General features: G+C 41.8%; 1 protein-coding gene across 4 annotated transcripts in view; it reads left to right on the top strand.

Moving 5' to 3' along the window:
- The window catches only part of LOC107725540 (transcription factor SOX-5-like), a 79854-nt gene that overhangs the window by 37542 nt on the left and 19681 nt on the right, over positions 1 to 22631 (top strand). For 3 of the 4 annotated variants that reach the window (XM_016534817.1, XM_016534819.1, XM_016534816.1), the window contains exons 4-8: positions 2986 to 3072; positions 6429 to 6601; positions 7979 to 8047; positions 15629 to 15755; positions 18585 to 18670. In XM_016534817.1, coding sequence (XP_016390303.1) covers positions 2986 to 3072; positions 6429 to 6601; positions 7979 to 8047; positions 15629 to 15755; positions 18585 to 18670 — 542 coding nt within the window. The remainder of the gene's footprint in view (positions 1 to 2985; positions 3073 to 6428; positions 6602 to 7978; positions 8048 to 15628; positions 15756 to 18584; positions 18671 to 22631) is intronic. The other variant, XM_016534818.1, reaches the window with a different exon arrangement.

Here is a 22631-nt window from a genome sequence, read left to right as displayed (position 1 = left end):
ATAAATCCATGGTAAATTATGTCGATTTGTAGATTGAAAAGCCTTCTGACTGTCTCGTTGCACACAGTGTTTCTCCTGCTTGGCTTTAAACTAGTTTAACTCACCGAGTCATTTGTGTTCATCGCTGAATTCAAGCGCTTCACACTGGATCTCACAGCGCTGCTTAATGCTTGCGTGACCGAGTAAACGCATTTGCTCTAGTGAGCTCGCGCTGCGTGGCAGTTTGAACTGTGATCCGAGCGGATAAACGGTCCGTGTGGCGCGATTCAAATGAGTCGCGCTGTTTCGTTCCGCTTTTGGCGCATAAACATTATATCGAACATTTATCGAACTCTTCATATCGTTTTATCGAGGAAAATTATATTGCGATAATTATCATTATTGAATTATCGCCCAGCCCTATCAGTGAGATTAATGGAGTATTTTTTTTCATACAAATTTTGAGAGAAATTCTCAGTTCATTCAAAGCCTCAATCCATTCCATTTCATTGCTATCTATAAGAAACAACTGAGATATTAAAAGAGATCTCATTTGTGATTTTCAGTACACTACATTCAAATACAAGTCTTTATTATCGGTATACTTACATGATATAAAGTAGCAGATTAGAGTCTATTCTAGCATTTTATAATTCCAGCATATGTTGAAGTGTCATATTTCATATTGAAAAAACTAAAAGCAACATCACAGGCTGAAGTGAGAGGTGCTTCTATCAAAGGGCACCGGAACAGTCCTTTTCTTCCCAAACCATAAGAGAGTATGAAGAACGAGATCAAGACAGGGGAGCTGCCATGAAAGACAGATGCATCAGCATATCTGCTTCCTTCTCCGTCCATTTGGCAGTAAACGATTGCGCAGATCCCCGCTGCGGGCTGTCACTTAAAAGAGGGCTTTCTATTTTTATTAGTAGTTAAAGTGAAGGAGCTGTCAGCAGGGACAATAGCGGCCATGTTAATAAATAAAAATAATAACTATTACGGTGCTGTTGTGAGAGAGAGGGAGAAAGTGACATACTGAGACAGAAAGAGAGAGAGAGCAGGCAGGGGGGGATAGACGGAGTGGCCATTTGTTGAAACCTTTCGCTTGTCAAAGCTCTCGGGCTTAAAAGCCTCTGTCATTGTTACGCACCGATGCCAGAATAGAGGAAAGAGAGAGAGAAAGCCGAGGGCTAATAACACCTGTTGGGGTGACAGTGAGACAGCTGTCAGTAGAAACAGCAGCAGTGAAGGTGATTGGCTGAACGGTGTGGGAGTGTGTCCATAAACCAAAGGCTGTGTCTTTTACAGGCCTGAAACTGTCAAACTTTGAAGTCCAAAGGCGAGACCAGGAACACAGAGGATATTCAGAAATACTCAAGAGACAAGAATGCGATAAACTTTAAATTGCAGACATGCCACTGAGGAAGTTTGACCACTAATCAGACATTAAATATTTGGCAAGTCTTCTTCTATTTGGCAAGTCTTTGAGTGTAAGTGTGTGCTGTACAGTCTATCAGTCGCAAAGACACAGGTTAGTGCTTAGTGTTTTAACTCCAGCTGAATTGGTAATCGTGCCACCTGGTGTTTTTACTTTGGTGGAGAAGTGTTTAAGTGTGTGTGTGTTTGCTTTTGAAGTTGTGCATATTCATATTCTGAAGGCTTTAGTGATTAAGATTTAAATGAGATGTTTTTAAAGACACGATTTATCACATAAAATCATATGGTATCAAACCTTTGACCTTCAAATTGCAAGCATCATGCTTTACTATTTGAGGTATCGGATGAATAAAAAAAAAAATGAAGACGGGAAATGGAAAAGAAAAGTAAAAGGAAATCATAACTGAATGTAGAGTTCATGCACATGTGTATTTAAAGTTTTTGCTTATGCTTTTGAAAATGTGAATTTTCATATTCGGAAGTGTTTAGTGATTAAGATTTAAATGAGCCTGAATACAGAAGTTAAATGAGAGAAAGATGTTTTCAGCATACAGTTTGTCATATAAAGATATATAGAACTGAACCCATGACATTGCTGTTGCAAGCGTCATGCTTTGCTTTTTAAGCTACAGGATGAAGAATAACAAAAATAAATCAATAAAAATTTGTAAAATAAAATTGTAATTGAATGTAAAGTTAGTTTGTATGTATTTTTGCATTTTTTTCGATGTCAATTTTAATATTCCAAAGGGTTTAATGATTTTTAAAGATGTTTTTCAAACATGATTTATCACCTTAAATAATATGGGATTGAACCCATGACCTTGTCATTGCAAGTGTAATGCTTTACTATTTGAGCAACAGGATGTAGAATGACAAAAAGTATAAAAATTAAACATAAAGGAAAAGGAAATCACAACTGAATTTAAAGTTGTGTGTGTGTCATTTCTCAACCTGCTAAAATACTGACCGCTGTCATTTACCACAAATACACACCTTGTGTTTCTCTTTCACTCTTTGTGTCTCCCTCTTTCTCTCATTTTGTTTCATATCGCAGTTAATTGTTGTGATGGTGATGCTGGTATGTGTGTGTGTGTGTGTGTGTGTGTTAGAGAGGAATACAGAGGGGGGTGTTGAGAGTTGTTTTAATTTTCCTCTCTCTCTCTTGTTTGAGACGTCCGTCCTTGGCAGGTTAGTAATTAGCGTGTGGGGTGGAGGGGTTAGCGGGTCCGCGGGGTGTATTAGAAAAGCAAAACGCACAGCCTCGATAATGTGTCCATTGTTACCCGGTGCATTAAGAGCCTCTTTGTGTTAGCTGGAGCATAGGGCTAATGATTGGCTAACAGCAGGTGAGGAAGCCGCTCAACTCTCTCTCTCTCTCTGTCTTTCTCTCTCCATCCTCTCTTCCTCCTGCCCTACTCTTGGTGCCATTAGAGAGACGGGCCTTTATTACAGCAAATGGACTTTAAATGAGCTATATTGTGATGTTGCCTGCCTGTGGTAATTCTCTCTCTCTCTCTTTCTTTCTTTCTTTCTCTCTCTCTCCCTCTCTCTCTGTCTCCCCTCCAGAGGCCCCCAGTATTGAGAGGCTGTTGTCTAAGGACTGGAAGGACAAGATATTGGCCATGGGTTCTGGCAACTTTGGAGAGATCAAAGGTAAAACGAAAGACTTTGTGTCTTCATGTGACCTCAGAATGTATGCATGTTGTGTTTAACGGTTGATATATCTGTTGTGTCTCTTTTTTAGTGGTACAAAACCAAAGTATTCGCTGTTTCCATTGGCAGTTGAGTCACAAGAGCTGGTTTTGCGGTTCTAGATTCTAATAATCACAGCTATAATTGTACGTATCAAATGTCACCTTAGACATCTTCAAGCGCTCCGAGAGCTCAGGTATGCTAATCCACCTAGCGCTAGCCTCTTCGCCAGCCCCGGTTAATGATCTGCCGGGATGACTTGCTAAGCAACAGCCTCGCTCATGTTAGCACGGTTAATGATACATCCTGTTAGGTCACTCAGCCATAGCGAGAACACACTCCACTGTCACTTTAACAAGCCTCCATACACCTTCCTCACGCTAGCGGCGTTCGCGGGGCTAACTCGGGAGTGAATGTATTTCATTAAGCGGCTCAGAAATATTTAATCAAACGAAGCTTGTTCTCGCTCCTGGAGCAGAAAAGGGAGCGCCATTGATCAAGCCGTCGGTGCGGTAACCCTACTGTGTTGACATTTCAGTAAGAGAGCATCCCCGCCACGACCACCGTTGACTAGCTGTTGGACAGGGCCCTCGCCACTGTCCCGTCTCTGTGTGTGAATACCCTTTAAGATCAGAAATGGACGCAGATATATACAAACTAGTAGGTCGTTTTAAATTAGGTGCTGAAAGCAGACTTTTTTTATATTACACATAAAATGTACTGATAGCAAACAAGAAGTCAGAGGGATGATTGACATATTTTTAACCAATTAGAAACATTGAATCATTTTGTATGTTCACGTTTGGCTTTGCTGAGACGTCTTTGGGAATGGGTTTTTGGCGAGAGGGTGTTTTGTCGAAATGGTGGAAGTTTGCAAAACTGCTTAAATTGCTCCTAGCAAATTCATTACAAGCTATTTTGCCACTAACAGGTATTTTCCCATGAAATTAAACCAAGGTTGATCGTTAATCTCTATATTTAAAAGGGGCTTTTCACAGTGATACCATAGAAGAACCATTTTGGGTTCCCCAAAAAACCTTTCAGTAGACAGTTCTTAAAATAACCATGATTTTTTCTTAATGTGAAGAACATTTTAATTTTGTTTTTCCACTATAAAGAAACTTTTGTCCAGTAGAAATGTTCCATGATACACCATAGATGCCAATACAGAACCTTTATGGGTGGATGGGTGCTGCATAGTGACATGGTGATACAGAAATATATCATGTATTTTTGCACAACTGAAGTACAGTATTGACCAGCGTTCAGAACCAGATCTATGCATTTAATAGAACAGATGCATTGTACTTTATGAAGTCGACTAAATATATTGTACAGTAAAGAACAGCCTGTGTTAACCACATAGGAGATGATTACAGAGCAAAAGAGACAGAATGAGAGAAGAAAAGATGGAAAGAAAAGTGGTAATGGACAATAAGAGCCTCAGGCTAAGCTCTTTCTCTCCTTCTCTCCCTCATGTAACACAGCACTGTGCTGCTTTAGGGATTTATCTTTTAAGCCCAGTCATTAATTAGCAGTGAGAGCTGCTTGACAGGTATTACATTGTTACAAATTGGTTAATTACTGTGGTTTGTGACATGAGGCAAGGCAGTAAAGGCAGCCTTAGGATGTTTAGAGAGAGAGGAAACCACTTATTGATCCAAAGCTGAACTTTCAGTAGGCGAGGTAAAAAGCCTTCGGTTGTGATTGATGAGGCTGGCGTGTTTTCTTATGTGTGTGTATGAACACCTTCTGTCAACTCTAGACTTAGGGCATCTAGAGTATATTGTGTCAGAGGTCTATTCACATTTTAATGAGCGAATCTAACTGACTGCGCTAGGGATGTGCAAAGCTACAAATGCTTCTAGAATAAACTAGTTGGTAGGTAGTCTGAATGACTAGTTGGTAAACCCTATGTAATAATGGTGGTTTAGGGGTATGTCCACCAGCAATGATCGGATGCATTCACTGGAGATTTTTTTTTATTTAGTCAAAAACTGCTGGACAGGGTGCAGGGGTCTCAAGACACATTTTTAAACAATTTGACATTTTTCTATATAATGTGTTCTAACCAGGCATGACAACAATAAGGTTTTTTTTCTGCTGGCCCAGATGGGAAACAAGAAATTATTTTATTTTTAGCAACCTTTTTTTTATTTTTTATTTTTTTATGTTACGGTTTATTTACAAAGATACATACATATATTTATTAGGTTTTTATTTGCAATAATAGCTGGAAGTTATACTTTATCTCCATGAAAGCTGTGAATTCATCTACACATTTTTGTTGGAAAACAGTGTCAAACAATGCATTATTAGTTGCATAATTGATATTAAATATAAATTAAGTTTATAATATTTAAATAAATATTTAACATTTGAATATTTAAAATACTTCAATTTAAATATTTTTTAAAAAAAGTAAAGAAAAATATCTAACCATTCTAACCCATCCCCTGTATGAGCAATAGGGTCTTGGAAAGAAAGTGGGAAAGAAAGATCGCTTTGATCCCTCTTTTCTCTGGAAGACTCGTCACTTTTCACACACGGCCCTCCCTTGTCCCGGGCCGGCTGAGATACACACCCTCTTGTGAAAGCTCAGTCTGGGAGCTGTTAAGGGGAGCTGCAGGTTTATTTTTTCAACTGGCCGCCTGTGACAGTTGCCTTTATTGTGCATTGTTGAGTCTCTGTGTGTGTGTGTGTGTGTGTGTGTGTGTGTGTGTGTTTGTGAAGGGGTTACAAATGGAGCCTACTCTCACCTTCCTGCCAGGGCAAAGGTTCAGGTCAGCTGCTATGACTCCCTTCTTTCTCTAGCTTTCTTCATCATCTGTTTTTCCCTGGTGAGGAATGTGGCCTCTCAGAAGGTAGAGACCGAGAACAATGGGGGATTGTGGGGCTGCGCAGACGTGTGTCTGTGTGTGCGTGTTTTAACACCGATATATGACCTCAGACACACAATTGCACACACATGAACTCGTTAACAGACATGTGCTCATTTGGACATTTGAACGCTTTAGGGGTTTAGCACACACAGAAGCACACACATTGTTTGATTGGTGGTAGTCTGGGGTAATACCGCAGTGCAACGACATCCTGTCGAGTGATTTAGTCTTCCCCTCCTGCCGTCTGCTCTGGGGTTGCTCGTATGTCAGAGCGTTCTCAGCTTTAGCCCAGGTCGGAGGTCAGCTCATGCTAAATGTGTAGCGACGGCAAGGTAAACACCAGGGCGATAGCACATCTCAGGAGGAGCACATCTGGGTACAAGGCTTCCTCGACTGGTTCTTTGACCCTTGGCCTGTGCCCTTTAACCCCTGCAGGCACCCCGGACAGCCTGGCAGAGAAAGAGCGCCAGCTGATGGGGATGATCACACAGCTCAGCAGTCTCAGAGAGCAGCTACTGGCCGCCCATGAGGAGCAGAAGAAACTGGCCGCTTCGCAGATCGAAAAACAGCGCCAGCAAATGGAGTTAGCGAAACAGCAACAGGACCAGGTCAGCACTTATTCATCGTGTTTTGCCATGCATGTGCCATGTGTTTCTCTTTCTTTAGTTATGCACATTTCATCAGTTATTTCACATCTGATCCTAACTAGTGGTTTTTCCAATGGCTGAAGCCAATAACAATATCTGGAGGGCAGGATAGGCTAATGTAATGTTGATATATATATATGAAGTAAGTTTGTTGATAACAAATGAAGTTTACACACAAATCTAGATATTAAATAAACCTGCAAGTTCTAACCAGGTACAATGCGACATGCTTGGTGTTACACACAATGAAATCTCATCGGGAAAAATTCCTGCTCCACTTAGCTATGTATTAATCAATAAATGTGTTCTGATAGGCTGTAATTTAGTCACTTTGCAAAGCATTTTACTGTTAGAAAGAACAGAAAATAATCGATCTGATATTTGAAACTTGCCTCATAAGTAGCAGACATATTTTCAAAATTGACTATTCTGAATGGGTTAAGGAAGCCCTGTATATTAGGCTTGTTCTGGGTTCTCTCGACCCTGAGAGTACTTGTTTCTCTAAGCGGGAATTTACAATTAGGTTTTTGTGTTTATAAACAGGGGTCTTTTTTTAAACGTTGTACTGCTTTTTATGGCTGATGTTACTTTAAAGGCACATTTAAAGACAACTTTTCCGACAATGCTTTTCCAACACTGTCATCATGTTAATTAGAGCACCACTGCTAAAATATTCAAACAAAACCAAATTAGCGAACGATAAACTAGCCAGCCTCACTAATAATATAGTTTGCAGTTGGATGACCAGTAAATTAATCAACCGTTGTGACCCATTCCTTCCTATCATGTCTGATTAGGACACAGTGTTATTGTGATGAACATTTAAATCGAGCAGAACACAGAACAGTGTTATCAGTGTGTGTGTGTGTGTATGTGTGTATGAAGGAGAGGTATGGGTGTGTAACATACTAACATTCTCCACTTTGAACCACATTCACAAAGAAACCCTCTGTTCTCTCCATCCCCCTATAAGTGTGTGTGTGTGTAACATTCAGGTCCCCTCCAGCATGCAGGCAGGAGTCTAAAGGTGTTTGCATACAGAAGAGTGTGCTTTAGCTTTGTTGTGTGATAGTTGCTTCTGGGGAGCTCAGTTTTACAAAAGAAAACAGATCAGTATTAACACATATAATAACACACCCCTGTACACACACACACAATGCTCCAGGACTGGGTGCCACTCCTTGGTAAATATGTATCAAATACAAAAGCACACCCAAGAGCTTCAAACACCGTTTACCGTCACCATACAAGCATGTGACCCCTATCTGCACAAATAATGTCCTCTCTTGTTGAAAAACAGTTTGACATATCTGACAGTTTGACGTGTTCTGTCCACAGATTGCACGACAACAGCAGCAACTTCTGCAGCAACAACACAAAATCAACCTCCTGCAGCAACAGATCCAGGTGAGTCTTCATATAGATGTGTTATGTCCACTCGTAGACTTGTATACATGTTTTGCGTTTATGCTTTTAAAGAGGTATGTTTGTGAGATGTCACAATGCGAGTGACTTGTCACCGTCACCATGGGGTTTCATGACAATCAAACGTTGTTGTCCACCAATCAGCAATCAACCCCCCTCAACCAATCATTAACGAGCATCAGTGCTGGTATCCAGAGTCCATACTCGTAGTCCTTTTGTAGAACAATCAAAATGTAGCTACAGAAACAAAGACAAAGCAACATTATGATGGAATACTATACTTCTAATTTTAAGGCAATCCGTAATGTATTATGACATCCTCAGTAGAAAAAAATCATTCAAGATAAATGACAGATTCAAGAAACTTTGATTAAAATATAAACACATCTTAAGCAAAAAGTTTCAATAATATAAAAAAATAAATAATAAAAAAGTCTAATTAAGAATAGCCTAATGAGATTCAATTTCGGTTAATATGCGGCCTAAAAAGATAGCTGCCTATAGACAGGCAGCTTAATAAGTTTTTAAAAATAGTGTATTTAGACATAGCAATCATGCAAACTATGATTTAAATGAATCTTTAAAAAAATGTGTAGGGAATGCCCTAATGGCTGGTAAAGGAGCTTGTAGAAAACTAAAAACAGACACTTTTTGATGGGTTTGTCCCTGCTGACTTATACATAGGGCAGAGAGACACTGGCCTGCTTTGTGTGTGCAGGTGTGAAGCGAATAAAGGCTTTGTGTGCAAGAGGAGATGAGATGGGTCTAATTTGGTTGATAAAATGAGACTTAGCCTTGAGAGGGACTCTGGCAGTTTTGGCCAGGAAGCCACATCACACTGAGACTATTCACACACACACACACACACACACACACACACAGTTCACTCCCGTCCGCTGGACCCCTGCCATTCTCTTTTAGTGACTGACTGTGTGTGTGTGTGTGTGTGTGTGTGTTGCAGCTGTTTTTGTTTGTGTGTCCATGTTCATACTACACAGCTTAGCCTGAACATGTGTATGTGAGACTTATCTGTGTCTATTTCAAAATCCGCATCAGCTCATGTCTGTATGTGTGTCAGTAGAAGCTGTGTGTGCGTCAGTCCCTAAAACACGTACGCTTGGGTTTCTCTAGCCCCGCTCGTCGCTCACAGAAACAAAACTTCTTTTTCCCATGACTTTGCAACCTTTTCCCAAACAAGCACTTCTCCATTCAGCCCAGCGGAACAATAGTTTCTCACAGTCAACACGGGAGGAGGCGGAGGGGCGCGAGAGGAGGAGACCCTTGTTATGGGCCAATCATATATTAGCCCTAAAAACACACATTTGACTTGTGTCTAACACACAGGCCGCTAACATACTGTGAGCAAACACTTGCGTCAGAGACAAATATAGCAGTCCTGAACTTTGAGTATGTTTAGAGTTTAATACAAGATGTTACTGAGGTCAAAAGCCAGATTCCACTTCCAAAAGAAGGAAAATAAGCTTTAAAGTCAACACGAAATAAAAAGTGACCCTATTTACCTTTTTAATAAATGTTCCTGATCTCATTTTTAACAGTACTTCAGTACAAGTAATTCAAAACAACAACATTTTTCTTTTTCTTTTTGGCAACTTTTTTTCTGCAGTCCAACCCTTGTCCTCATTAAATAATCTGTTTTACTCATATATGAGTCACATTAAAGGAGTCAAATAGATAGTCAGTGCTATTTCATGTTGACTTTAAACTGTAGGGCCTGTAGCACATTTAAAACTCCTTGAAGAGTTACTTCTCTCCTGAAATACACACACAGTTAACACATATATCCCTCTCAGTGTGGGGCCACTTCTTTAGGCTCTTGGGGGTAACGTGCATACGCACTCTTTCATTCTCATTAAAGCTGTCTCCACTCAGGACCCCTCACGAGTCCCTCGCAGGACCCCTGACGGTTATCCAACCAGGAACACAGGCTCTTGGATGAAAGAATACACCTGCCGAGAAGCTTGAGGCACACATGCATGAAATGCAGGATACATATAATGCATTTCCATGCTTAACGAGAGGCGTAATGTTGAGAAAGACCTGTGGGTGCTGTGGCTGAGAGCTTTCCACTGGTACAACCTCCTCCTGAGCGCCGCTGTACTGTAACACTTTCCCGCTGTCTGTTCGCTTTTCTCTCATTAGCAGCCTCCTTTGAGCACACCTCCTCCGGCTCTGCAGGGCATTGCGCTGGTGTTAGAAAATTTCCGCTACCCAGCACAGGGGCTGAGGTGAGGCTCCTCCGCTGTCAATGTGGCAGTTAACACAAGTAGCCAGACCTCCCATGAGGAGCTGCTTACGTTGGCTTATTTGACATCGAACGTCAGCCATTTAGCACGATGGCATTAGCCGCGGCTAAAGAAACAAGCACTGTTGTCGCATATTTTTGCTAACTAACTAGTTTAAGTCTTCAGACACGGTGGTGACAGAAACCGGTGGCTGCTTATAAAACACATATTAGAGTCAACCTACATTTCGGGAAAACTAACCTAATAAAGAGCTTCCATGGCAGTAGCTTATACATGTCAAACACAGCATGATCGCTTCCTAACTCAATCAGACTCATTTGCTGAGCGTCAGTGCCTCCTCAGGAATGAGAGTTAAAAAGAAGGTTGAAGAGAAAAAAAGACAACAGGAGCGTTAACGCATCAGAGTTAGACCAGGTCCTGTGCACAGGAGCGGCTAACCCAATTGGCTGTGTAATTGTTTAATTTGTCTCATTACACCTAAATGAATGTAATTGGTGTTTTTCCTGCATGAAGTGGCCGCACTAGTTGTGTGAACTAGGCTTTGTGCAGCACTGCGGATGACGGTGGGGGAGTCTCTCATTACATGTTCCCAATTGATATGAGCACTCACTTTATATTACTAAGAATATTTCAGGCAGCATTTAAGAGGTTCTAAGGATGAAGTATGTAATTTCTGCACAATTAGCGTTATCAGTTGTTTATTATGAAAATGTTAGCACCTTATTGTGTACAATTTTCAGGATAACCAACTTATCAGCATATTTCATTGAAATTGAAGTAACAAAATTGCATGTTCAACCTATATCTTTGTGGTGTCTCTAAGTTGACCTTAAAATATTGACTTTTGGACAGACAATAAGGAATATTTGTGTGTCTGTGTGCATGTTCTGACTGTGGGTATGTTCCGTTTTCCTGGAAAGAAAACAGCAAGGGAGAGAGTGTGCTAGACAGACATGTCTAACATGCTCATTCAACTCCTATTTGTAAGTAAAGATTCGGGCCATAGGATCAACAAGACATTGAGTGAGAGAGAGAGAGAATGATGAGGGAAATTCAACCTTAAAAGAAGGATGCACAGAAAATTCTCCAAAGTGCTATATGTTCAACAAGGAAGCCAAAAGGAGGGAAATTAGCAGATACAAAGTGTTATACGTGTCCATTTCTACCTCTACTTCCTCTCCAAGTGCAGAACAACTGTGTGTTACCTAAGAGACTGGCCCTGAGCAGCATATAACAGCCTGGTGTGTGCCCGTGTATGCGTGTCTTGGTGTGTTTGAGTGTGTGGGGAAGGCTTCTCTCAGCCCGGTGGTTGGCAGCTAATGGGAGTTATTTGAGGAAGGACACACGGGCAGAGGAGCAGATGGGCGCTGCGTTATGCCCACCTACAGCGGGCGGCTGACGCACCTCCTGCACTCACACCTAATGGGGGCCTAATAAAAGGCTGGCTGTGCAGACACAGGCTCGCCACTCAATTTCATTAGCCGCTAATCAGCCAAAGGTGCCCTTGGCTCACGGAAAAGGACCGTTCGCTGGAAAAAAATGAGAGGCATACTTAGAAAAAAAGAACGAAGGGCATGAGTGAGAAAATGGACATGCGTTTGCAATTGGAAAGAGCAGGGTTGTTGTTTTGGTGGGGTTCGAAAATGCCACATTTGTCTGGAATCCGCGATCAGGCATGGAAAAGAGAGATCAAGCATCAGTCATGTGACCTCAATGCAACTCTTTATTGGTCTAGACTTTGAACAGGTTCCAACTGTTTTTTTCTCCATAGAATATTTGACTTGTAAAGGTTACATATAAAAACAAACCTACTGTAAGAGCTGAGATTAACTAATAATTTCCACAATTTCTGGTCTAAAACTACACTACACATAATCCTGAGTGAGCTAAGTAAGCTATGCCTTGAATCCAACATTAAGATGAATCATTGTTACTGTGGAGAACTGTGAAAAGAATTGGTCCCACTTTATATTAGGTGGCCTTAACTACTATGTACTTTTAAATTAATAATTTAATACAGTAGAATAGAAAAAATAGAAAGCTAGTGTTTGTTTGTTTTTTGTTGTGAGTACATTGTACTTATTTTTTCATGTAAGTACATGGTAGTTAAGGTGACCAAAGAATTTAGCAGCAAACTTCTGTAAAGCATTGTGAATGATGTAATTAAGCAAACATTCCTACATGCTCAGGTAATTTTATTGCAAAAAAAAAAACTTTCTACATATAATCAATCATTTCAAGATTTTAATATTGTAATGATTTTTTTTTAAGTACTTTATTTGTTAAACTTTTTCCTTTTTCAAAAACGTAACACTCCATAACATATTATATATGTATACTAATACAATATAACCAAAATGGTTACCCCATACCACCCTATGATTACAGTTTTTAAATACTTTTAATACTTTAATACTTTGGTTGAAATCCCAATGGAGGACATGAATGGGAAAAATATTTACAGACCCAAAGCTGCTAAAAGAAGTGGCTTACGGTCCCTGTTGAGCTCTATTAGGGCCATGATAACTCGCCCTAAATTGACATCCCACAGTTGTCATGAAGGAACACTCTCATGAACATGAGACAACATTGATGGCTAAAAAAGGAAGCTGTCAATGTTTAACCAGGTGTATAATAAGCCGAGACACTTAATAAAGAGACTCAGGAAGTAGATCCATGTATGCAAAAGCAGATTGTCCGCACGTGTTTGTTTGAGCGTGTGCGCAATTTCGATTGTATCCACCAGGGACAGTCCTTTCGTACTGACACCTGCACCAGACTGGCAGTCATCGCAGGCTCTCTGTAAAAGTTAATGGCCTATGCCCACGTCCACGGGGCTAATATTAAGTGCCAGTCTGCAAGTACAGTGCGTGTGCGCTAACGCTGCTATCCAGGCGCAAATTAATTATTAGTTATATGGCTATGTGTCCCCTCTAAAGCGCGAGGTCACTGAGGCCCGCCTTTAATTGCCGGAGCATATGGCTGGAAACAGATTTTAGCGGTGGGACTCGTTCTTAACCACCGTCCTTGCGCGCATTCTCAGATGTGAGCCATATTGTCAATGCTGGCAGCTATTGTTTCACTCATTTACTTCTTAGAGCAAATTACTCCCTAATAATAGCTCTACCTTGAGTTTTTCTCTCCTCCGTGCCAGCAAACCTGTTCACACTGCATATGTTAATTATCTGCACATCTTCATTATGTTCAAAAAGCTTTAGGTTCAAGCTGTGCCGCCTGGCGAGAGGCTCTGACTCAGTTTGGTGCCAACTTTCCACTTTTTCCCTTTCCGTTTGTTTCTTTCAGCATTTTTTTCTTTCTTGCTCTCTATCTCTCTTTCTTTTCATATCAACTATGAAAGTTGCAAAGTTAGCCACTCTCTTCTTATCCTTGACAGGTTTTTTCCCTTTTTCTCTTTTGCCATCAATTTTTCTTAAGGCTGATTAGGTGGGGGGTTTTAAGGTTCTAGCTGTATTTTTTGTATGTTTTATGTATAAATAGATAAACAGTTATTATGTATGGTTTTTTTTTTCTATCATGGAGCTAGTCTATAGGACCAGTCTACAGAGAGCATTTTTGTCTCATTTGACATTTATCGGTTGTAAAAAAACATTCAGACCCAATTAACAGGACAGATTCCTCTGTTTTCTAAAAGTTTTTAAAAGCTTTTCAAGTAAGCCATTCTTCCGACCAGAGAGTTCAATGAGCCAGTATGGAATTCCTCAGCCAGCTGTTGGCTGATTAATAGAGCTTTACAGAGATTGCAGCTGGAGTTGACACTTTTGTCGTAAGTTTTCTGGAATATTCCAGTTTTCATGTACGTTAGACAAGAAGGGATTCCTTCTATTATTGTTTAGGTGCAACTATTACAAATTTAACGGCAACCCATCCAATCCCTACAGTTGAGGTACTTTGTTCCAGTCCAAGATTATTCTTAAGTCTTCTTTGTTTCAGCCCTCTACTTTTAAATACGTCATGCGTTCCTGGTCCCAGCCAAAGTGAGAGATGCTTTGCAGGTGATGTTAACCATTAAAGGCCTTCAATTTAAATCTCCTTTGAAAGCAACTATAAAGTTTGATCCTATTGTTCTCTAATTCATGATGCATGTCAGCTGGATGCATCAAACTGCATTAACTGGCCTGAAAATGTCAATATCAGCCTCACCTACTCTGCGTGGGTAATGCTATTTGCTACATTGATTGAATAGAGAACAGCATGACGGTGTGTTCGAACGCTTTGAGGAGATCCACGAGCCTCTAATTCCATATGCACCCACACACACTTGCTTACATGTCTATGCGTTTAAGAGAAGAGCGTGTGCTTGTAATTTGCCACAAAACATTCCTTGCTCAAAACCACCAGAGAACACAAACACACACGTGCGCATTGGCTAGCACACGCTACTGTGGCCACAGAGCTGTAGCTCATGGTGAGGAGACACAGGCAGAACTAGAGGAGCATATGTCCAATTAGGACGGGAAGTTAGAGCCGCACCAGCCCGTGGGGGGTCCTGTGAAATGCAACAATAAAACGCCACTGCCTCCTGATCTGGGAACAGGAGGCCTGCCGTTTGTGGTTAACCAAAATGGAGGAATGATTGCTCTGTGGTAGGAATTCAAAAACCCTCAGCCTCTGTTCATCTTAACACGCGACTGCTGTGATAAAGTGCCTCCTCTGCTCTCGGAGCATGTCACTTTCATATATACAGTATTTTCACTTTTGGAGCTTTTGTGCTTTTATCGTCAGTAGAACCATCTGTCCTCTTCTTTTTTGGGCCTGTGTGTCTCAAGACTCTCCCTTTGCCAAAGTCTCTTCCTCCTTTTTTTAATCTTGGAAACCTTGTGAAGTGGTGTGGCGAGTTGCAGAGCATGGTCCTCTGCAGAAATGGAGGCCAGCTGTTGCCAGAGCGTGAAGAAGCTCCTTCACATGACAATAATCAAGGGGACCAACTATCCCAAGAGCCACCCGTCCACACCTCACTTGTCCTCAGGTGACAGTTGCTGGACAAGCACATTGTTTAAACTCTCCCTAGGAGTAAACTAGCCAGACAAAGGGTGGTCCCCTTGCAAATTATTCTAGCCAGAAAACATCAATTTAGACAGGAAGTCTAACTGACATGTAAAGCAGCCAACTACAAGTCGTTGTACAAAATATGAAATAGATGATGCCAATTCATGTCCAATTTGGCATTAGCTGGTCAGTGATCAAACTGCAGGTGGTCTGAAAGATTTTCTTCATAGTTGACCTGTTTTGGCTAGACTCTTTGTTTGTGACCAACAAAGTTTTCTTTCTATCTCTTCAGCAGGTCCAGAGTCAGTTGCCTCCACTGATGATACCCGTGTTCCCTCCAGATCAGAGAACTCTGGCGGCCGCTGCAGCACAACAAGGATTTCTACTTCCTCCAGGGTTCAACTACAAACCAGGCTGCAGTGAGTATTAAAGCAGCATTTCAGTGATGGGTTGTAAAATGAAAAACTTCAGTCCAGTTTATTGTTCACACTAGAGATTTCAAACCAGATTGCTGAAAGTGGAGTCTTCAACCCAATGTTGGGCAGCATCTCCCTCCTGTCTGGTGTGTTATTAAGATCAGCCTACACCACTGATGCCCGTCATCTCCTGCACATGACAGACTCTCAGACTAGACAAACTCACTTGCTTTTGTGTCTCTGTATTTCTTGTTCAAAAGTAGGAACAGGAAAAAAAAGAAAACTTCCTCTGGGGTTTGTGTTTTTGGCCGTAGCAGTCCAACTGTGAAGCAATGTGTTGTTTACCGCGAGAAACGAGGCGGCAAGTGCCAGCAGCGCAGCAGCAGAACGCTCGCGCTCTCACGGGGGGGTAGAGTGACCTGCCCCAGGTTTCTTCATATTAACACGGGCGGCCGCCAGAACACGCATCCAACACGCCTCCGACTCCTCTCCAACTGTACGCGTGCACACACACATTGCATAGATGGCACACTCATACACACTCATGAATGTACATCTCCCTTGTGAGACGGACCGGTCCGCATCTCCAGCTCCGCACACTGCGCTTCGCAGTTTCCCAAACAAGTCCCCACTCCCTCTTCCTCCTCTCGAAGGCCCCCTCTCTACCAACCATACACCCTCTATTTCAATTACAGCCAGCAGCACCATCAAACCCTGCCCAAAATTTCAATTACGCATGTCATTTAGTTACCATTACAGTGCCCGCTCACGAGGGAGGAAGCCGTCGTTTGAACCCCTTAAAACCAGAGCGGAAAAAAGGGGGATGAAATCCCTTCGGTCGCAGGGTCTGGACTAAGGGGACGCTGGTTCCCACCCATTGCTCCCCGGAGCCAGGCCACGGAGCTCTTCCAGTCAGTCTGAAGATGCTGCCTCCTCGCCAACAGCAACATGTTTACTTTCCTTAGTTTTGCTCTTTTGTTACAGCTGTACCCGGGAGAGACATAAAATAGCTGGAATATTTGTGTTTGTTTAGGGACTGAGAGAAAGACGAGAAAAAAAGACAAAACACACACATCTCCCCAGAATACATCCTTGAACCGTGTCCAGGGCAATTTCTAGCTTAGCGGATGAGTATTTTGGGGGGGAGGGAAGGAGTGTATGGGAAAAAAGTTTTGGACCCACTGATGGAGCGTCTGGTTTATTGCTTACTAAGACAAGCTCCGACTTCCTCTACAAACCCCCTTTGACAGATACTCTGGAGCATCCAAAAGTGAAGCCTTCTGCCTTGCTGCCCAATCAACAAGTGCATTTACATGCACTTTAAAAGTTACATTTCAGTTGGAATGAAGCAGAAATGCGGTAATTAAATGTATTAATTAATTTACTTTCATCAGATGCCATTTTAATTCCTTCCACCAACTGCCAAACTGCATGCACAGAATGGTGAGATATCATAGATGAAGGGCACGTCAATGCTGGCTTCAAAACACGCACTCCAAAAATTATTGATTCTTCAAGAATAACAGAATTATGCTGTCACTTATCTGATACATTTTAAGACTGTCTATCTGGATATTGAGCAGATGCATCTTCTGCCCCTCTTTCTCAGGGGCCATTTACATTATGTTTTCAGCCAAAAACGGGGAACTTTTTATGCGTTTTGCCTGTTCTTTTACACGACAATGGCGTTTTGGGGACTGAAAATGCATATTTTTGAAAACGGGTTTCAAAGTGCACGTTTTTGAAAACGCCACCGTTATTGTTTCCGTGTAAACACCCAAAACGAGAATCTTTGAAAACTGTGACATCATGCGCGTGCGTAGTACGTGTTAGGTATGTAGACATGTGCAGTACGTGTCGATTTTAAAGGCAAGCGCGAACAAACCTGTACAACAATGGCGGAGTACATGGTTCTGTTGTTGCTGCTCAAGAGTTTGTTAACGCTTCTTCAGCAAAGTGTTGATTTACTTCACCAATATTACAACCAATAGCGGAGAGGCATCATATACAACATAATCGTCACTTCCCTACAGGTACTGTTTACTAACAAGGTGACAGCGCCAACTACTGGCCTGGCATACGTAATACAGCATTTTTGGCCGTTTTCGCGGATGTGTAAACTCGAATCGTTTTGAAAACGTCATGTATAAACCTTTTAAAAACGCAAGGGGAAAAACTTTTCCTTTTTTGACTACATTGTTGTCGTGTAAACGTAGCCTCAGAGTGCCTCTTCCAACCTCTCCTCCCTTTTCAACCAGCATCATTCCATTGTTCGTCACACTTTAAACTCAAAAAGCTGCAGAACAGATTTAGGGCACACTCATGGTTTCTCATGTAACAGGCCTTTTCAGCGTGATGCTGATAAACCCCCCGCCCCCCGCCCCGAACTGGACTGACCTTTACCTCTCGGTCGTGTAATTATAAAGCCCATATCTGCAGGTGGATGCTAATAACTCTCGCTATTCACTCCTCATGTTCTGATTCATGTCTCTAACGCAGAGGCTCTTGTGCGGGGCCCGAGGAGACAGGGCACTGACGTTACCTCGTTAATTACCGTCCTCTCCTTATCATGCCTTAGCCTTCAACTGCTATTGTGCTCGGGGTATTAGAGCTGCTGCCACACAATCAGCCTTTCATTAGAATGGAGGGGGGACTTCACAATGGAGGTCTTTACTGACAGAAGAGAAAACAGTGAATCTGTCGCTCCATCGAAGGAGAGAGGGGGATGGGGCCCAGAGCCTGGCCAGAAGTGTGGGGAGATGAAAGGGATGGGTGATGTGTAAAAAAAAAAATCTAAAGATTCTGACATGCCTATAATGCTCTCTTCCTCAGGTGACCCTTACCCTTTACAGCTAATCCCTACGACTATGGCAGCGGCTGCTGCGGCGACGCCTGGCCTCGGCCCTCTTCAACTGCAGGTAACGTCCATCTTGTGGTTTTGTTTGTTTCTGCGTGTTCCTGTGTGTGTGTGTGTCCGTGCTTTTGCTGTGGCGACTCTGTGCATTTTTCCCAACCTTTCAAACAAAATCTCTTTTTCTCCCCTCGTTTTTTTCCCCCCTTTTTTGTGATCCCGATAGAGAACAACAATGCCCACTGTTCTCCTCAACTCTTTTCCTCATGCCAACTGCAAGTTGCCATAGAAATGGGCCTTTGTGAGGGGCCGGAGCCCAGAGAGAGAATGCCGCACTGCTGGCTCTGGGGTGCTGATATTGTTCACTGTGGAGCGAAGGGTACCATAGAAACTGAAAGGGGGACAGAGCACAGAGGGACACTGAACAGAGAGCAAACACAAAAAGATATTATGGGCTGTCTGAATAGAGTCAAACCCTAATGCAGCCTCACTGTGCTGCTCTGAAATGGAAAACGCAGTAAACATGCATCTCCACGTCTGTCCTTTTTCCTCTTCCTCCCTAGTTTGGTCTCTGGCAGGAGGAGAAGAGGGGGGTGAAGAGCATAAATCACACAGATGAGGGGGAATAGAGGTGCACATCTGCTACAACACTGTGTTTGTGTAAGAATATTGTATTCCGACTCACTCTGGCCCAGTATGGACGGGCTGCATTGAACCCCTTGTCACCAGGTTAAGAGCCTGGCTGTTTGAGATGCATTAACCTGGGGGCCCACAGGGTCCGGGACCGGCCCATCCTCTCTGTTACCTCCCTCAGGCATTAAAGAGCCTGGCTAAGAGGCCAAATTCACTATTAGCAAAAATAGATGCACGTTAGAGTTCATTTTAACAGGGCTTTGCACATACTTACACACATGCAAAGATCACACACCTGCACATCTGTATCACAGATTAAGCATATGTAAGAGGTATAAGTGGCTCTCACACATAGGTGCTTGCACCGAAACAGGTGGTATTCCCAGGTGCCCTCTGGATAACAGGTAATAGAACAGGATATTTTTTCTGGGGGGGGGGTTTTAAACCTTCGCTGTCTGTGCACTCACCCCGCTGTGCTCCGTATGACTGGCTTACTGTGAGAATCTTGTCCCGTCTGATTTTATCTGCTTCAGAGCTTGTCTCCATATGTTCCTTCGTGTTAAGATTTAAAAAATCCCAGATTGAACAGCTTTGTCAGGCACAATTGGATTTCGCCAGAAAAACAACTGGGGAAAAAAGCAACAACAACAACATCCAATGCCACTGTTCTCTCATTCCAACCTCAAATCTACCTTGCAACACACACACACACTCGCAGAGAGAGAGATTACGGCTTTGTCACAATGAAAATGATTTACTAAGGCTAACCTAAATACAGATGTCTCAGACAGAAGCACGTTGGATTTCCTCTGGGACAATCGGCACGTCTGCATGTCTCATCTTTACACCCCCCCAACACGATGAGAGGCCCAAAATATTTGCTTTGGTCACTTCACAAGCCGTTGTTCAGTGGTTCACGCACTCAGCCCAATGAGCTCACACTTTCAAATGCGGGTACGAATCTGGCTTGCAAGACTAGAAATACTACAATACTATTTACATTTGCATTTATGCATTTGGCAGTCATTGCATTTAAGATTCTATCAGTTTGCATTTCCTAGCAGTTCTACATTCCTAGCCTCATGGCCTTTCTAGCATCATACTGTTTGAGCTAGAGGAATGCTTATATATATATATATATATATATATTAGGGGTGTAACGATACACATTCGTATTGAACCGTACGGTACGAGGCTTTCAGTTCGGTACGCATTACAAACCGAACGATTCATTGGACTAATCGATCCTATTACATATGGAAAATAAAAGAGCTTGAAGTGTGAAATATAATGTTCTCAGTGCCACTGCGCTCAACAAGACAGCCCAAACGGCGTAACAGGCAACGTGCTGTCTGCCCAGTGGCGTAGCGGATGGCCCCGTGATAACCTCCCCTTGCTGGGGTGTGTCGAAAGACGATGTTCTTGTATCAATGATAGCCAGAGATTTTGTCAAAAACATCAATTATTGCCAATATTAAGAGGATTTGGCATTTCCAATTAATGTAGGCCTGTTACATTCTTATTTTTATTAGGCCTATTATTATTATGAAGTTACTTTTATTATTAAATTAAAATTAATATGCCCCGCAATAATTACAGCATAACTGACGCGCTGCAGGGATAACAAAAGATATTTAGCCTACTCCTCAATTAAAATGTTTTTAAAAATGGTCTTTTAAGGTCTACAATGAATTATATGCCTATAATTTAAATATTAACACTGTAGTCATCGATAAAAATCAATGAAATGAAAAGCTTTTATTCCAAGCACTGACTTTTAAAAAACAACTTGTTTAACACAAAATACGTTTCTTCTTATTTTTTTTCACTATGTACGGGCCACAAGAGAAATATTAAGGGAATAAATTAAAACAGTTAGCTATATACCGTTATCAGCATATGTTGAAGTAGATTCGTCTCTGAGAGAGAATGTGGCGTCAGATGCTGAAAGCTCCGTCATTACTCCGTCAGTCCGTTTTTACTTTCACTTTCTGCATATAGTGAATTGACTGAGATTAAGACTCTTGCACAAAGTCTGAACGTTGCCTGTGTGATATCCTAATGTATGATTACATTATATATGTATGTGTACTGTGTATATTTATTATGTATAAATACACACATACAGTATATATTTTGAAAATATTTACGTTTATACATTTATATATTCATATTCTTATATTTTATATTACATATAAATATATTTAATATATAAACAACAGATTTTTCTTAAATATATACATGCATGTGTTGTATTTATATATATATAATAAATATACACAGTATACACAAATATTATGTAAACAAAAACTTTTATTTTGGATGTGATTAATCGCGATTAATCGTTTGACAGCACTAATATATATATATATATAAAATTAAATATAAAACAAGCTGTTTACCACTGCCAGGGCATTAACGTTTTTATAGAAAATATTTTAGTTTGTTATAGAAAAAAAAGTTATGCTCAGAGTTCAGAGATTCCATCAAAACATTATAACAGGCACCTTCCGAGTAGAGACCTGCACGATTGCGGGACCCAACGCAGAGTGCGGCGCGGGACAACACTTGATGGGCGAGTACGGCCTGGTAGACTCGTGTGTGTGGGATGCGGGTGAATAAGGGTGTATTCACACTAAGAAATCTTTACTGTGCCCGAGCGCGTTTGACCCCCAAAGCCCGGTTCGTTTGACTAGTGTGATCACTCCGTGCTGTGCTCAGGCATGGTTCGTTTAGCCGTCCCTGGCTCAGTTGGAAGAGGTGGGCCACAAAGTGGCCACAAAAAAACCCAACAAAGTTAACAAAACGATGCATTCCACTGTACTGAGCGAGAGTGCTTCTCTGCTGTCTTCACGTGCTATCGGAAACTTCCTATTTCCCACTTATGAAGTCGTGATTACAAGCACGTTGCATTCTTTTCTGTTAAAAATAACAGTAAACAGTGGTTTGTAAATGTTTATGCTTAGCCTAAATAATTTTATTGGGAGCGCTTCATGTGAGCGCTGCTGCAGTCTAGGCCCACCCCAAATGCTCTCTTTGGTTGAGACGTGTGATGACGCTCATCCCAGAAATATGTAACTGATCGAACAAAAACAGTGGAGATCTGACAAAAACAGGTCTCAGAGAGGTGTTTATTACAAATAAAAATTCAAATGAAAGCACATCGAGTTGGCAGAGTGCGAGGGTCGTGGCGGGATGCTCATCCATCATGCACGTCGGTGTTGGACGACCAAAAGAAGTAAGAAATAATTAACATCAGCGGTCACGGTGATGATGAGGCGAGCACCAGTGAAGTGATCGCGGCCGCGCATCTCGTTTCTCATGCCCGCTCCGTGTGTCTGCTGGGCGGCGATCAAACGGACAGGGCAGCGCTTTTCACGAGCGGAGATCGCTAC

The sequence above is a fragment of the Sinocyclocheilus rhinocerous genome, unplaced genomic scaffold, assembly GCF_001515625.1.
Source record: "Sinocyclocheilus rhinocerous isolate Xijiao unplaced genomic scaffold, SAMN03320098_v1.1 scaffold153, whole genome shotgun sequence".
NCBI lineage: Eukaryota > Metazoa > Chordata > Actinopteri > Cypriniformes > Cyprinidae > Sinocyclocheilus > Sinocyclocheilus rhinocerous.
The sequence above is the reverse complement of the archived record's forward strand: the minus strand, read 5'-3'. Positions and strand labels throughout refer to the sequence as shown.